The 17,112-nt window shown below is 50.3% G+C and overlaps 1 protein-coding gene across 4 annotated transcripts in view; it reads right to left on the reverse strand.

The window, feature by feature from the left end:
- AFAP1L2 (actin filament associated protein 1 like 2) overlaps nucleotides 1-17,112 on the reverse strand; it is a 102,511-nt gene that overhangs the window by 25,165 nt on the left and 60,234 nt on the right. For all 4 annotated transcript variants that reach the window (XM_077126094.1, XM_077126093.1, XM_077126096.1 and 1 more), the window contains 3 exons: nucleotides 11,867-11,995; nucleotides 5,531-5,605; nucleotides 4,128-4,222 (listed from right to left, as the gene is read on the reverse strand). In XM_077126094.1, coding sequence (XP_076982209.1) covers nucleotides 4,128-4,222; nucleotides 5,531-5,605; nucleotides 11,867-11,995 — 299 coding nt within the window. The remainder of the gene's footprint in view (nucleotides 1-4,127; nucleotides 4,223-5,530; nucleotides 5,606-11,866; nucleotides 11,996-17,112) is intronic.

A 17,112-nucleotide genomic window follows, 5' to 3' on the forward strand; every position in this document is an offset into this window, starting at 1 on the left:
GGAGATGGATGGGATGGCACCACAGGCAGGGCCCCTTCCCCACGGCCTGGGTCTGTGACTTCTCTACCAGAGCCATGCACACAGTAGGTACCCAGTAACAGCTGCTAACAGGTGAACTTCCACCTTTGCTGCAACTTGGCTGGTGAAATGTCTCTGCTCCCGTCGGCCATTCCTAGCCACTCTGAAGCCTCTGGGGCCAGTGGAGAGGTCAACCGGCAGTTTGAAAACGGGCTTTCTATGAGACTTAGCCATAGTCGTCAACGAGCTAGTTTCCTGGGGTCCAAGGAGAATGCATCCCCTCACCTCAGCAGTGGTAAGGTACTATAAGCAGGTCTTAATTTCCTGAGCTGGCTGGGCCTCTCCCTCCAGCCCCCAAGCCCCATTCCCAACAGCTCTTTACAGGAAGTGGGAGGTCCCGTCTGCAGAGAAACTCCAGCCATCCCAGACCTGGCTCCAGGTCAGGATCCCAAGATCAGAACAGGACAAAGTGGGGCTGAACCTTCGGCAGGGGCACCTCACAGGCCATTACCACCACAGGGCTGTCACCCGGGCCTGCCCTCCTGCTCGGGGGCAGAACAGCAGGGGTGAGCTCTCCCAGGCCATTCAATCCTATGTCTCTGACAGACACTGTATGTGTCCATGTGGAGAGGTGACCATAGGGCAGCAGTGAGAAATCCAACCTCCAGGATCAGGCCTTGAATCCCGGGCCTGGCATTCTAGCTGCATGACTCTGGACACGTTTCTTGACCTCTTTGTGCCTCAGTTTTTTTCAGCTGTAAAATGGGGAGAATAAACCATACCTATCCCATGAGACTGTTATAAGGATTAAAACCAGCACTATTAAACACTCAGTAGATATTAGTTTTTACTAACCTAAAAATATAAAATGTAAAAGTACCAGTCAAAGGGAGAAAAGTTGCACGTACATGGGCTGGGAGGAGGAAAGACAGATGTACTCTGGGAGGATGCCGAGGAGACTCTGGGGCCTGCCTGGCTTATATGACACTCTGAGAAACAGGACAGGGCCCCTCCTGGGGCAAAAGACATGCACTGTGGCAGGTTAAACGATAAAACAATTTACAAACAATTTGGAAGAGAACAATCACATGATTCAATGGTCTGCTCTCAGAGTTCAAAAGGGAGAGAGATCCTAATCTCCTGGAGTTAAGGATAAAGGACTATTATTTTAATTATCATGATGATGACGATAAAGGTGGTGACTATTAAATGAAAATGCGGAAGAGATGTGATTTCAAAACATGAAATGAATTTCTGGTGGCTCAAAGGAAGCACAGGACTGAAAGCCACCATCTCCATACTTGGAGATGGTTCCAGAGGAAAAAGAGAAAACTGTGCTCAGTGTGACTTATCAGAGGTTGGCAAATTTTGTTCTGTAATGGGCCAAATTGTAAATCTTTTAGGGATTTGCAGGCCATTTGTTTCAGCTATTCAACCTGCCACGGTCGCGTGAAAGCAGGCATTGACCATATGTTAAGGAACAGCGTGACTATGCTCCAGTGAATAGGCAGCACACCCGATGTGGCCGCGGCCAGCAGTTTGCTGACCCCAGATTCAGACACAAGAGCCGAAGATGGGGTGGCCCAGTGGGCACGAGGCATCCTGGCAGCTCTGAGCTCCCTGCCCAGAGTGCACTGCGGAACCTCCCCAGGTGGAAGTTAATAGAAAAGGCCAGCCCCAGCTGTGCAGACTGACCCTGGCAATGTCCTTTTGTGGGGTACGCTGCTCCCTCCATGGGGCAGCTCACCCGAGGCCTCGCGCACGTTCAGGCTCAGAGAAGAGATGGGGCGGAGATGGCCGTGCTAGCCAGGAGAACAGTGGCCAGCAAACATCTGTTTCTCCTGCAGTGACCAGAGCAGCTGGCTGTGCACACAGCTGCCTGAGTCACCGTCCACACCCGCGAGCTTGCTCCTGCCCCCTGGCTGCCCCTTCCCCTGCTGGACATGTCTGCTCGGTACTGACTCAGTGGGGTTGGCTAGGAGGGCTCAGGGTCCGTGGAGGGTCAGCATCCTGAGCCGGGGATGGGGTCCTGGCACACCCCAGCTGCTGCTGCAGCCATCAGCGAGCCCGGGCCAGGCCAGGGTGTGAGTGGGCCATGCAGGTGGAGGTGCTGCCACGGAGCCCTGGGGCTCTGGGGTCAGGGTAGGGTGGGGTGGGGCTTTGGAGGCTGCAGGGTCACTCCAGGCCCTGGCCTGGCGGGGGTCCGAGCTGCCACGCTCCCTCTGAAGCTGCTGCTGCTGCTCTGGTTTCCGTCTTCCCTCTGAGCCAGCAGCCACAGCTGTTTCCCACTCCACCCTGACACCACCCATCTGGGGGCCTTGGACAAAGAGCCCCTCCTGCCCAGAGAGGCGGCCTGCAGGAGAGGAGACATGTGCACACACATGGACAAGGAGGGGAGACTCCCTGCTTCACACCACCACCTCCTTGGCTCCTGCAGCCCCCTGGAGGCCCGGGAAAGGCAGCTGCAGGCAGGGCGGCAGAGAAACTCCCCAAGGACGGCCCTGGCTGATGCTGTAAATCTCCCAGGACCTGGAGCTCGTCCACAGAAACAATTCCCACCCATCTGAGGCCACCCCAGGATCGGACTATTCTTGGGTGGTGGCATTTTCCCCAACTCTGGCACCAGGTTTCTCTCAAACACTGACAAAGCCTCTCCTGGCCCCGAGCAGTCCTGGGCACCGGTGACACAGCCGCCTGTGCTGGAGGGAGGCGTTGGCCCTAACTCTTCTCTCCCGCCCCCTCGGGCTGGCCAAGGAGCCATGGAACTCAACGCCGGGATCCCGGGGCCGCGGGGACACGTGAGCCAGGACGGCAATTCCCTGCCCTGTGACCTGACTGTATCACCACGCCCCTGTCCCCAGGCCTGGGTCCCCTCAGGTCACCCCGTTTGTTGATTAAACACAGATTCCTAGACAAGAGGCAGCACCGCTCAGTCCCCAGTGCCTGTAAGAGTCAAACACACCAACCCCCGACCCTCCAGGTATGGATGGACCCAGGGATGGCAGACAGTGGCATTTCCACTCGGCAAAGGCCAAGGCAGAATCCAAAGCAGAATGTAGGATAGGAAAGTGCCAGCCCTGGCTCAGAGCTGCCACCTTTCCTTATCTCCCCCACCCAGCAAGTGATGCCTGGAATACACTGGAAAACTTTTTGTCAGAACCCCAGCTCTGCCATCTGGTAGAAGCCGCCGGCTTTGGGATGGTGGAGCAGAGGGCCGTGGCCCCCCTAAGCGCAGGGGAGGGTGCAGCTGGAGATAGCACAACTTGCCCCCTTATCTGCACAGAGGCTGGCCATCAGCATGTGGCAGTAAGTTAAATCAGGGTGGCTGCATGGGGACCAGGAAACCAAGAAACTCACGTGCAAGCCCTGGCCCTGCCCCCTCCCAGCTGTGGGACCTGGCGAGTAATTTCACTCTCTAAACCTCTGCTTCCTCATAGGAAAACAGTGATACCACCTGCTCCCCACTGGAGATGGGAGGGTCATGTCTGTATGGGTGGTGGGGGACAGAAGCTCAGTGAATGGCAGTGACCAGCATCATCAGTGGTGAGGGGGCACCAGGGACCTCAGAACCAGCCCATCCAGTGGCGTCTAGCCTGAGATGACAAGTCCTGCCAGCTATAACCCAGCTCATGGGGCCTCCTCCAAAGGGAGATCATCCTGGCACTCCAGCACTGTCCCAGCTTCCCCATACAGTAAAGTGACAGACAGTGTCCCCTCGGGGGCCACAAGACAGGGGCTCTAACGAGAGTTCAGTGAGGTCTGATTTCCAAAAGGGCACTGTGGCCCAAAGTGGTGAACACGGCTGTCACCTGCTCCCACAGAACAGTGGAAAGAGCCTGGTGCACGGCTGGGACAGGACAGCCCCTGAGAAAGGGTCTCCCTCTACTCGCCAGGCCTGCCATGTGCAGCATCTTGGGTCCCGGGATCCTGAGCAATGATGAGCACCCTGCGGACAGGCTTACTTTTGCTTGTTCTCTCCGAGAACTTGCTCCATGCCCTGCACACAGTAGGGGCTCAGAAGATGCCAGGTGGACCAAAGCCCGCGAGGACAACTGGAAGTTCACCAAACCCAAGTTGGGGACATCAGGGGATCTTGGATTGACACTTACAAGCTTGGGTGGCGGGAGGTCAGGAAGGCTCTTCTGAGGGGCTGAGGAATGCAGGCCGGGCTCCCCATTGGTCAGGAGCTCCTGCTCCTTGGGTGCTGTGGGCGGGAAGCAGAGAAGGGCTCCGATGAGGGGTGCCTGACTCGCAGTGCAATCCTGTTACCCAGGAATGTCTGGTCATGTGGACCAAGCAGATATAATCTGCGCAGGTGTTAATGACCCAGGCAGTGTTGTCCTCCCTCCAAGAATAGGGTGCCCGAGTACCACAGCCACGGGCAGTGTCCACGGAAGGAGCCTGTTTGGGGGTTACTGGAATGTTTCCGCACCCTCTCTCGCCCCACCCCACGTCAAAAACAGTCCCGCTACAGAGCTTCAGCAATCCCTGGAGCTGCTTGGTGGTCACTAAAATGGGATGCTGTCAGCACCGACCCTGTGATTATGGCTCTTTCCTTCCCATAGTTTATCCAGACGGCAAACGGCCCTGGGCAGGGTGGCCAGTTGTCCCGTGGAGGAGCTCTGCTGGGCCTCAGGCGTGGTGGTGGAGGAAAGGACACCAGAGGCTCTTCGGAGCCTGATCGCCCACGCCCAGCCACCGGGGACAGACCGACTCAGGCAGACCTGATCCCCAGGCTTTGGTGGCTGATGCCTAGAATCTAAGCCGGTATAGATAGTCCCCAGCAGTCTCCGGAAGGCTGAGTGCTTTGGAGAGTTGTGCTCCCCCTCCTACCTAAACCTTTGCATTCGGGTCACAAGCTTGGGAATAGGGAGAGAGGGGTTCTGAGCCAGCTCCGCAAGCCTCTGGGCCTCCCTGGGCTCGTGCCAGACGAACACCTGGAGACTTTCACAGAGAAAAGCAGTGCACGTGGCAGGGCGGGGTAGCGAGGCACCACGGAAGGTAGACGGGGTCCTTCCAATGGAAGAGAAAACCTCCTGCCCAGGGCAGCACCTTTGAACATGAAGGCAGTTATTACACCACTGTCCTCCTTCCCCCACAGAAATCCAGACTTCTGTCAGAAGACATACACTAGGACCGTGGGATCGGAACTGTAAACAGCTCCTTGCTTAGAATATCTGAGTTATGACTTCCTATTCCTGGAATGATGTTGGGAATAAACAAGAGATTTTAGGGGCAATTTCCTTATCCTTGAAGGGGATGGGAGACTTTTGATCCCTTATCCATGAAAGGGACAGGAGACCTTTAAGAGGAAAGGAGGTGGCCCATTGAAACATCCCAAAATATATCATCCCAAAATACCATCAACCAAAATGTGGCTCCAAAAATAGCTCCACCCGGCCAGGCCCGTCTGTGGTGCTGGCTGGGAGGGAGGAGGGGTGGGACGGGACCGAGGCATGTATCTTTTCCCCCTCCAGAGAGACGGCCCCCACCAACACTCCCAGCCCCATACCTTTATCCTGGGACTCAGCATTCTGCTGCTTGTTGACCGTCACTTTGTTCATATAAATGTACTCCTCATCAGAACCTGTGAAGGGGGTCAGAGGACGTGGGCTGCATATGACTTCATGAAAAGAAAGAACTTCTGGAGAGAAACAGTGTGCCCCTTGAGACAAATACTGTCACCTCCTTGGGTTCCAGTAAAAGCACACAAGAGCCATGAGAAAGAGGGTTGAGAGATTTCCAAAAAAGAAATAACAACTTGCTGATTGCTAGCTTTATAACCTAGGGGGAAAAGGGATGAGGTACAGAAAAATAACTTCAGGAGACACCCACCCCCCAGCCCCCGCCCCCATATCTGCCTCACGTTCTACCAAGCAGAGATTTCTCTGGGTTTCCTAGACTTTCACTTAATTTACAAATACTTCCAGCCCTTGTCTAAATCACTTGGATGAATTAATCTAAGGGCAATGACGAGATAAGATAGCTCACACCCAGGCTGGAGAAGTTTAGCTCCCTGTGCTCTAGGTGGGGTGCCACTGGGGGGACCCCAGAGTACCAAATCCTAAGGGTCTGGGTTTGGAGGAATCAGTGTGTTGGGAATTGAAACTGGGAGGTCTAAAATCATACCCTGCTGCGGCACAGCCCACCCCCTCTTTTAAATCTTTTCTGTGTAGGGTGGATTGCTTCCCCAGTGGCTGTCTGGGCAGGGAAAAGCTGGTCTCCTACTCTTATTCTGCTCTTAATCCCCCAAGAAGGTTTTCTTCCAAAGCCTTCAGAGGAAGCTCATCCTAGTGTTTCTCCTTTTAGAAATCTTGTATATCTTTTGCGGTCCTTAATTTGCATTTCCTAGAAACTTGTGGCTGATAATTTCCAGTGGCTGGAGACCTTGTTACTGATCCAAGCCACCCAATTCAAACCCCTAGCGAAGGAGGGAGCTTGGTATCCGTCTAAGTCCTCAGTCACAGACTGCCCAGATTCCAGCCAATTGCGCAAAAACAGAACCCTGAGAATGAAGAAGAGGCTCCAGCTGGACTGCTCCTCAGCCATCAGCCCAGGGGACCACGAACTCAGAGCCCAGCCCTGCTGGGACCAGTCACAACCTCACCCCTGCACCATGGGCTGCGATCGTTTGCAGGAGGGAACTATGGGTCCCAAACATAGCCAGCCACAGGCGCCACACTTCTACTGGCTGAGACCCTCTTCCTTCTCTGGAGTGCAGGGCAGAGGGACAGCGCCCCACAGGGGGATGCAGGGGGCGGGGGTCTCTGCGTAATTCTGGGCAAAACACCTGACCCTTGAGCCCTGGTTTCCTCATCTGCATAATAAGGAAAACAATCATGAAGAAATGTTGCCTGTTTGTTTCTATTTAATCTCTAAGTGTTCAAGAGCACTAAACACAAATATTAAGGGATCTCTATATAAAACAGTATATGAAAGAGTAGGGTAACCTCATAACTAACAAAGATTGAAAATGACAACCTGGCACACGGGAAGTACTCAAAGTCTCAATAGGAAATGGGGAAATAAACAATGGCGCACTGACATGCACCCCGTAAGCAGCTGTAGAAAATAAATGGATCGCTAGAGCATGTGTAAATTGGCACCACTATTTTGGAAGTGATTTTGGAGGGTGATATTAAAGTGTTCATATTCTCTAACATTCCCACTTCTAGAAAACTACCCTACAGATGAACCACAGCAGGTCAACAAAATGTTATTGGAGGACGGTCCTTGCAATATTGTATGAGATTAGAAAACAAAAAATATAGAATACAAAGGAAATGTCTACCAATGGGGGATTTGTTGACCATTATGGCATATCCATCAGTACACACAAATGATGGAAAATAACATGCTGTCTACTGTTTTATAAAAATATCTCAAGACTGTTAAATTTAAAAAATTGAATTTCAGAGGAGCCAAAACAGAAAATGTACGTGAACCATCAAGACCTGGAAATGTGCACAGGCAGTAATTGTAACTGTAAAAAAAAAAAAAAAAAATACGTAAAGCAGGATACACACAGGCGAATTACAAGTACATGAAAATATTCAGATGACAAAGATCATACAAGGCCTTGGGAGAATATAGTGTTCCGTGTGCATTTTGTGTTCTTTCCTCCCATATTGTTACCTAAATTCACTTCCTGTGCAAAATAACAGAAGGCAGTCTAGTGCTGCTATTAACTGCTCAATTTAGAGCGGGTACATCTTTCTCAAGACAACCACTTATGTGTTACGTGAAAACTCACGCCTGCCCCTCCCCTGGCCGTGTCTGCCCTCCTGGGGCCCTCTGCAGGCCACGCTGACTCTGCCTCTCAACAGCATGGATTCAGAGGGCTGCTGACCCAGCACTGGTCCAGGTTGCTCAGCAAGAGATTCCCAGTGCTGCAGCTGTGGGAAATCACAGTGAACCTGGCCCTGTAGTGGTGAGGCTGCTGAGAAGTCCTAGGTGTCAGTGTGGGAGCCCTGGGCTGGAGAACTTCTTGTCACCCACTCCTTCATTGTCAAAAGTACACTGAACATCAGCTCTACGCCAGGCACTGAGCTGGGTGCCAGGGATAGAGCAGTGACCACAGCAGACACCTGGCTCTGCCTTCATGAACACAAGTCTTGTGGGGGAGACACAGCTGAATCAGATTGTCACACAAGTGGGCCTAGAAGGTCTGCAGCCACAGGTGTGGTTGGAAAGCAGCGCTTGTAGCACCCTGGGAAAGTGTGTCATTCCGGCGGGATCTGAGCTGGCCTGCAGAGAGGTGATCCTTCCCACAGGCCTGGAATCAGGCTGGGAAGGGGGGACCCTCTGAAAGGACCACACTTGGATTAACAGGGTATCTGAAGCTCTTCCTATCTGAGGGGCGGCCACGGAAACATCCCCAGAGCCTCTGCGCAGGGCATCGAGGAGGGTCACAGCCGGCGCTGGTTCAAGGCACGAACCACGAATGGACCTCAATCTGTGCCTTGACCCTGCCAGTCAGACAAAATACAAACAAAGACAGCAGACTAGTGTTTACAGTAGTAAAACCAAAGCTCAGAAAAGCCAAATGGACAACTCCATTTGAAAAGGTGAAACACACCTGCACTCACACCTTGCTGGCTCCCTCCCCAAATACCTGGGAGTAAACACCAGCTCAGAGGGTGAGGCCCTCGGGCTAGGGTGAAACCACCAGCCTGCCTCCACCTACGGACAACAAGTCCCGTCAAGTGAGCTGATTTTCTGGTAGATCACAGTGAGGCAGGCCTGGGAGGCGAAGTGCGGAAAATGGAGGTTTTAATTTTAGGGTGCCTGGATTCTGTGCTGTCCAACCCTATAATTAATGTGGGGCAACAGGCATGGGGAGGCGCGGGGAGCGGAATGGTTCAGTCCATGTTCCTGGGCCAGAGCCCGGGCCCCACCACTCCCAAGCCCTGTGTCCTTGGGCAAGTGACCTCCCAAGCCTCGGTCCCCCGGTCAGTTAAGATGGGGACAACAACTCTTTTCCCTTATCGATTTGGTATGAGGATTGAATGATGTGATCCACGGCATTCGATACTTGAGGCGGGACAGAGTAAGAGTACAGCAAATGTTAGCTGCTGGTATAACCATGTAGCAATCTGCAGAGGGGCTCAGAAGGGGTGCCCCTGAGAATAGAAGGGGGGACCCCAGGCCTCGGCATGGCTGTGCCTATTTCTCGACAGTCTGGACAGTGCCCTGGTGATGACTCACACTGGGAGAACCACCCGCCTCCATCAGTTTCAGCGGCTGCCGGCAGCCCTGCACACTGCAGACGCAGGATGGGGACGGAGTCCGACTAGCTTAGAGCAGAACCCACGAAGCCCAGCATAGCACAGAGCCTCCTACCAGAAGCTACACAGCACATTAGACCAACATGGGGAACCCAACAGAGAAAGGCTCCGGCAGGGTGGTTAGCGCCAAGAACTGGGTGGGGGTGGGGTGTCAGACCCCATCACGCCAGGGTGTGTTCCAATTCCCAGCACAGGGGTTCTTTCTCATTAAATGTTCCCACGTCGGAGCACATTTAAATGGTCTGGGGAGTGTGCTTTTTAAAGGAGTCCTCTGATCAAACTTTCCAGGGGATGAATCACCCGTCTCTAACCCACCTGCTCTGGCGTGGGGATTTCCCACGCACCGTTCCCACCGAGGGTTTGCTTTGATGTGCCTCGGACCAGCACTCCTCGCGGGCCTGAGAGACGCGCACTACAAAGCAAGGAGGAGCCTGGGAACCCCTGGGCAGCCTGGAGAGCGGCAAAGGGCAAGGGGCTCCAAGAAAACACGTCTGATGAAAGGTTAAGGGAACTGAAGGAGACTGCCAGAAGAAAAGACTGGTGGGCAGAGAGCACCATGCCGCAGCTTTATGACTTCTCTTATTCCACTGAGAACAGACAAGAGAAAAAAAGAGCCTGAAATGTAGCCTGGCAGATACAAGTTGGCTGGAAGGACTTCCTAATTGCATTAATGGTGGCAGATGGAAGATTTTCCTTCCCTGGCATGGGTTTAGGCTGCCCCTGTGGGGAAGCAGATGAATCAGATGCTGTCTTATGGTCCCTTACTGGCCGAAAACATCACTCCGATTCTAAAATGTTGATTAAAAAAAGTTAACTAGACTGAGCTGTTACGACTTCACAGGAAGGTTTCTATAATTTTAAAAATATCTGAATTTGCTAGAAATGAAAACATATGGTGACGAGAAGACTTGTACAAGAATGTTCATAGCAAAACTTATTTTCCATAGTCAAAATCTGGAAACAACCCAAATGTCCATCAGAAAGTGGATGGATAAACAGAATGGGGTTATAGTCATGTAATGACTATTACTCGGCAATTAAAAAGGAACAAACTTTTGACACATCCATCAGCATGGACGAATCCCCTGAGCAAAAGACAAACACAAAGAACACATCATATGATTCCACTGATATGAAGCTCCAGGACTGGAAATGCTAATCTATGGTACAAGAAATCTGAATAATGGTTGCCTTGGGGTGAGGGTGGGGAGGGAATGAACTGGGAAGGGGCAAGAAAAAACTTTCTGGGACAACAGAAATGTCCCATACCTTGTTTGGGTGGTGGTTACATGGGACCATACAATTGTCAAAACTCACGGAACTGAATACTTAAAACCTGTGTACTTTATGGTAGGTACGTGCTATCTCCATTAAAAAACATAGTTTACTTTTCTGAAACTTATCTCCAGAGGGTTCCTAGGTTAGATAAGCCCTGAAACCCAGAGGGGCCAGCTTCTCCAAGAATATCAACTAATTCTATCCCCCATCTTATATTATCGACACCCCTTTTCCACATGAAAAAGTTAAAAAGGGCGCAGCCCAAATATCCTTACAGACTGTGAGAAGAATAAAAGGAGAAGGAGGAGTTATAACACTAGAGAAGACAGGATTTGATAAATGAGCATGACTGCTGAACCACTATATTGAAATTCCTCTTAGTCTCTGGTGCTTTGGAGCAGCTAGAAGGAAAAACCTGGAACTGTGGAATGGTAACAACCCTTATCAAACTATGAAATCTGTTCTGTAGCTGCTTTGTTGGAGTGTACTTTGAAAATTATTTTCTTTTTTTTTTGTATATATGTTATATTTAACAATTTAAAAACGTTAAAAAGATAGGGAAGTGCCCATCAATGGATGAATGGATGAACAGGCAAAATGGGGTACATATACACAATGGAATATCATCTGGCTGTGAGAAGGAATGAAGTTCTGAGTCATGCTACCACATGGATGGAACTTGAAAACATTACACTGAAGTTAGAAATAAGCAGACACATAAGGACAAATGCTGCATGAGTTCATATGCATGAAATATCTAGATATGGCACATTTGCAGAGACAGAAAATAGATGAAAAGTTACCAGGGAATGGTAGCAGGGGAGAGGAATTGTTGCTTGGTGGTATACAGTGCTTGCAAATTTCAGAAATTTTTAAATAATTTAGGCAAAGAGAAAATCACAGGCTCAGGGTTCTGTGATTGCTGCAAAGCCTTTAAACTATGTTTTCCCTTGGGTTGTGTAACACTGGGCAAGTTACTTAAACTCGCTGAGCCTCAGTTTCCTCAATTGTAGCAACAGCAGCAACCTTATAGGATCGAAGATTAAATAAGTTAATACTTGTGTACATGCAAAGTGTTCAATTAAGTGTTACTTATTATAGTAGTTTCCTGTTATTCACTCTCTACTTTCAACCAGTAAGGAAAAGTGATTTGAAAACACTGGTCTGAAAACCTCACTCATGGGCTACATGGCTGAGTGTTTTAGTGACTCCCGTTCCCGCCATCTGTGCAGCATCTTTCTATCTCCTCGGAGGCCCTTCCAAGGTCCCAGGGCCCAGCTTACTGCTGCTCTTGGTGTACAGCCGGAGAAGCTCAGCCAGGCAACTCTTCTTGACCACCGCAGTGCTGCTCAGGCTTTCCTGGTCGAGAATCTTGAGGAAGTCGTCCAGTTCTGTCAGCAGCTGTTCCAGGGCTAGAGACAAAAACCAGAAGAAATGATGAGAGCAGTGGTCTTCTCTCCAAAGGCCCAGGTTGGATACACCTCTGGGTTCTGCAGCACCCCCAGCAGACCTTCTGGTCTCAAGAGGTATGAGACCTGGCAGCATGTTGGGGTCCCCAGCCAGGAGGCCAGAGCCTCAGTCCCAGGGTTGCAGGAAGAGGAAAACAGGCCCTTGACTTTGGGATGGATGACTCTGGCCAAAGCAGCAGCAGCCAAGTCAGTGCAATTTGCCGAGTGTATCTCTTCCACTGTCAGTGCCTCCCCTAACAGGCTGAAGGAAACAGAGCCTTCAGTGCTGTGCTGGTCACTAAGAACTGCTTCTGGAACTGCAGTTTTAATGAGGGTTATTCTCATGCTGACTTTCTCTAGGTGACCCTGGACTTACTACATAACCTTCTTAGTCTAACCATCTGTGAAGTGACAGGTTGAGAGCAAACGCTTTTTTGTTGTTGTTTTGTTGGTGCACGAGCTGGGAATCAAACCCAGGCGTCCCACATGGTAGGTAAGCATCGTACCACTGAACCACCCTGCACATACAGCAAATGCTTTGTAAAACTCCTTCTATCTCTGAAACTCTATAATTCTAAGCCTGATCTTGGTTTGCCTTCATAACTTCCAAAATACAAATCCTATCACAGGAGTCCATGATTAACAATTGCTCCTGGCTCTCCTTCACCCTCACTGGCCTCCCAGGCCCCACCTACTGCCACCAGGTCACCCAGCTGCGCCCATCCTCACGCTCTGGCTCTGTACTTCTCTCTCCGATGGCCTTCCTGCACCGTGGACTTCTCTTCTCCTTGCTCAGTCCTACTTATCCCTCAGGTCTAGGTCTAGAAAGCACTCCTCCTGGGACACCTTCCTTGGGTCTCTGGAATAGTGACCTTCCTTTAATAGATAAGCCATTTAGGGGCACCACCATTCTGGGGACAGACTGAATATAACAGTCCCCCAAAGGTGTCCATGTCCTAATCCCTGGAACCTGCAGACAGGCTACCTTACATGGTAAAAGAGACTCTGCAGCTGTGATTAAATTAAGGAATTTAACAATGGGGAGATTATCCTGGATTATCCAGGTGGGCCTATAGAAACACAAGGGTCTTTATAAGAGGGAGGCAGGAGGAGCAGAGTTAGACTAAGACTGTACACATGGAAGCAGAGATCAGCGAGGAGGATGCTATGCTGCTGGCTTTGAAGATGGAGGAAGTGGCCCCAAGCCAAGGAAGGTGGGCAGCCTCTGGAAGCTGGCTAAGGCAAGGAAATAGATTCTCCCTGGGGCCTCCAAAGGGAACACGGCCCTGCAGACCTCTCTTAGATTTCTGACCTCAATAACCGTAGGATAATATGTTTGTGTTGTTTTAAGCCATACAAACTTATAGGAATTTGTAACAGCAGCCACAGGAAACTAATATACCCCCTCAGAACCCTTAGCACACTGTGTTGTGGTATCTGTCCCTGCTATTTGACGTGAGCCCCAACAGGACAGGCATTGTGACTGCCTCATACTTCTAGAGCCCAGTACGATGTCTGATATTTGCCACTATGAATGAAAGCAAAGCAAATCCATCCATCCTCTCTGCAAACCAAAGTGCTCCAAGGCCAAATTACACACAAAAGTAAATTGTGGACCTGATTAAAGAGAATCCAATTATATGCCCAAGTATCTGGTAAGGCCTGGTCTAGTTAAAATATTAGGGTGGATTTTTTAAAAAGGAGCCTTCCCCACTTTTTTAGTTAATATAATACAGTAAGCATACTGAGAACTCAAACAATTCTCCCAAACAAAATTCCTAAAGTTTACCACATGGAATGGCTGTTCCAAAACTTGGAACCTAGCAACTCGTCCACCATCTGGAACTCTTAAAGGCTCCTGCTTTATGTGTAATCCCTCTGCTTCAGACCAGCCTGAGCTATTTCATTCTGCATGGGCAACCCTTTGTGAGTATTGTTCTGAGAACAAATCAAGGCTAGGGAGAAACAGGCATTTTCTGGAAGTCTGCACTCAGTCGCCTGCCCACCCCCTCATTCTGCTGGCATTGCCGGCCAGGCCCACCATCGTACTGGGCAGATTTATAAATAACCAGTGACGCGAGGGTAAAGGGGGCACAGGGCACTCTCAGAGATTAAGTTCTTCCAGGCTGTCCAATGTTTACCCAAAGCAGATGCCACTGGAGCTTTCTGAGCAGACAGAGAAGCATCATGTGAAACCTATATAGGTCAGGAATGCACTGAGGGAAAGGCACCCCAATATTAATCTTAATGGGTGGTAAGACCCAATGGGGCTTCTCAGCTAGAGCCAAAGACCTCAGCGACCCATTCTGACCAGCCAGCCTCACTAAAGAATGGGAACCATGCGGCAAAAGTCACCCTGACTCACCCAGGGTGATGGAACTGCTAGCTTTGGATGACTGAGCCAAACAGGAGCAGAACAGGTATAGAGATGGGGGATCTGACTTAAACTAGGGGCCAGAGGGAAAGTGATGACTGCAAAATGATAACTCTCTTCTAGAGACGAAAGTCAGGAGGGATGAGGATCCATGCTCCCTCATAGCACGTGAGCAAATATTCAGGGCTAGTCAATGAGCATTCATGCAGGGTCTCAGAGGGTAAAAGAAAGAGGGAACGTGGTCCCAGAGCTGAAAGCACTCACAACCTAGTGGTCAGGATAGGAAACTCACAATGCCAACACATGATATGGACCAAAAAGTCACGTTAGTTTGAGAAGGGGTTAGGTGGACTCAAGTGTGACAGATCTTCAAGGCAATAAGAGAAATTAGGATATTTGGGACACACCCTGACCTTTTCAAAGGTCACTCTCCAAGGCAATGACAATCTATCATAAATTCCCCTGGGGCGACTGTCAGAGGGAAATTTGAGCTGAACAGTCCACTGGCTTGACCTACAATGGCATTTAGTTTGAGTTCAGCGAGCAGAGACCAGGTGAGTGAACTGGAGAAAGCCTGGGAGCTCAGGCCACATTATTCCATCACACCATTGAGCCTGACTCTGAAATACTACAACACCAAAGCATGCATGAGTTAGCCTGGCACAGGGAAGTCCCCAAAATACCCAGAGTCCTCCACAGATGGACAGTATTGGTGCCCAGGCAACCAGGACCAATACGCCCACCTACGGCCATCAGACCACGTGAGCCTACTGGCAACGTGTTCCTCCTCCATAAAGGTCAGTCGGTGCAAGTCAGAGTCTGGGGAATGTGGTCACAGGTTGGTGCAACCCACACTTATGCAAAAAAACACTGTCACTGACCTAGGTTAATCTTTCCCCAATGATGGGGAAGCACAGAGTCCCTCCAAGGAGATGAAACAGTGAAGATTCTGTCCCAGCAGAATCATGGATGATCCATTAAAGTCACTCTTTGGCAAACAAAACCTTCCCCTGAATTTCTTCAATAATGGCGCCAACTCAATTGCCACCTAGTCCAGCATCACTCCCAAGCTAAGTAAAGGTTCAGGTTCAATGGACCAGGATGTCAAATATGTGCTCTCAGGGACTGCTGTGAAAAGGAGCACTGGCCAATTTCTAGCTGGAACCACCTTGCAGAGACACTGGTTCACAGGACAAAAGCCCAGGAGTCAGCACGGTCCCATCACTGTAGTTCTTGTTGTTGTAAATGACCCAAATGTCTATTAAGAACAGGACACTGCATTTGCCATTGGGTTTGTCACCTTGGCTTTCCCTTCCTACTGGTTGTCCAGAACATGCTCACCAATACCTGCAGCTCCTTGAGCTTCTAAACTAGTGGCTTTCAACCCTGACTGCACATTGGAACCACCTGGAGAACTTCTGAATGTCCTGCTGCCCAGGCCACACACCAGACTGATGGCATCTGGATCTCTGGGGTGAAACCCAGGGGTCAGCAGTTCTTCACCAGGAAGCAGGTGATGCCAATGCATAGCCCAGGTTGAGAACCGCTGGTCTAAGTCCAGTGTCAGAGGCCATCCCAGGAGGGTCCTGCTCCCAAAGATGTCAGGAGAGGAGTCAGAGGCAGGACCAGGTCCTGACTTGTCCTTTCTCAGGGCTACGGGAACTCAGAGCAGCCCTAGAATTCTTCCAAGGCTCAGTTTCTTATTCTGTAAAGTTGATAAAACCATGGGGCCCCACTGTTTCATGGGGTGGCCATAAAGGACATGAAACCTGCAGAGCCCTACACAGACTGTGCTGGTGAAATGCTATACCAATCACAGAGAGTAAACTGTCGTAATCTTCACTTTTTATCCTGATTTTACCTCTCCCCCTCCATGACACCAATAGTTATTTCTTCCTTTCCACCAGTGGCATTCAGCTGTAAACGCCCCTTTAGAGGAAAAGCAAAACTTGGCTATGTAACATTCTCCACTGTGCCTCATAAGGGGAGGGAGGGAAAGGAAGGTCACCTTCACGGAGAAGTCTGCCCCGACCACGCATATCCAAAGTAGACATTCCTTATTATTCTCTAACTCTTCTCGTACAACTCCATACTGCTCATCACAACTTAAGACATAAATGTTAAAAGGTTTAACAATAAAATTTAAAAATGAACAAAAAAATAAACAATGAATAAAATAACTGTTTTTATTTTGCTCATTTTAAATTTTATTTTTTCTTCCTCACCTGAGTCTAGTCTGTAGGCCCAGGAGAGCCAGGCCCACGTCTGTCCTACATCTGCAGCACCTCACACTGTCAGAGGTGTTGAATGCTTGCTTGTGAAATGAATAAATGAATGAATAAATAAACTTATCGGGCACCTGTTAGTTTGCTGAACTCTAGGACATGGGCGTCATTAGCCCCATTTGGCAGATGAGGGCCTGGTGGCTCAGAGAAGTCCCCCCAGGTCCCAACCAGTCTATGACGGAGCTGGGCTGTGGCCTGACCGCATGGCCAAACTTTTAATGACACCCCACCTGGTTCCTTTGGGAGATGCTGGACATTCTTTCAGCATCCCCCAGAGGCCTGGCTCTCCAGCAGTGAACCAGAGCCCTAGACTATCTCTGAGCCCCTCCTATTAGAGACGGAAGCCCCCATCCTCTCCTGGTCTTAATGGAGAGCTCAGTGGCCTGTTTCTGTTCAAACACCCTTTGGATCTTGGTGGCATG

Source organism: Tamandua tetradactyla, chromosome 13 (genome assembly GCF_023851605.1).
Source record: "Tamandua tetradactyla isolate mTamTet1 chromosome 13, mTamTet1.pri, whole genome shotgun sequence".
Taxonomy (NCBI): domain Eukaryota; kingdom Metazoa; phylum Chordata; class Mammalia; order Pilosa; family Myrmecophagidae; genus Tamandua; species Tamandua tetradactyla.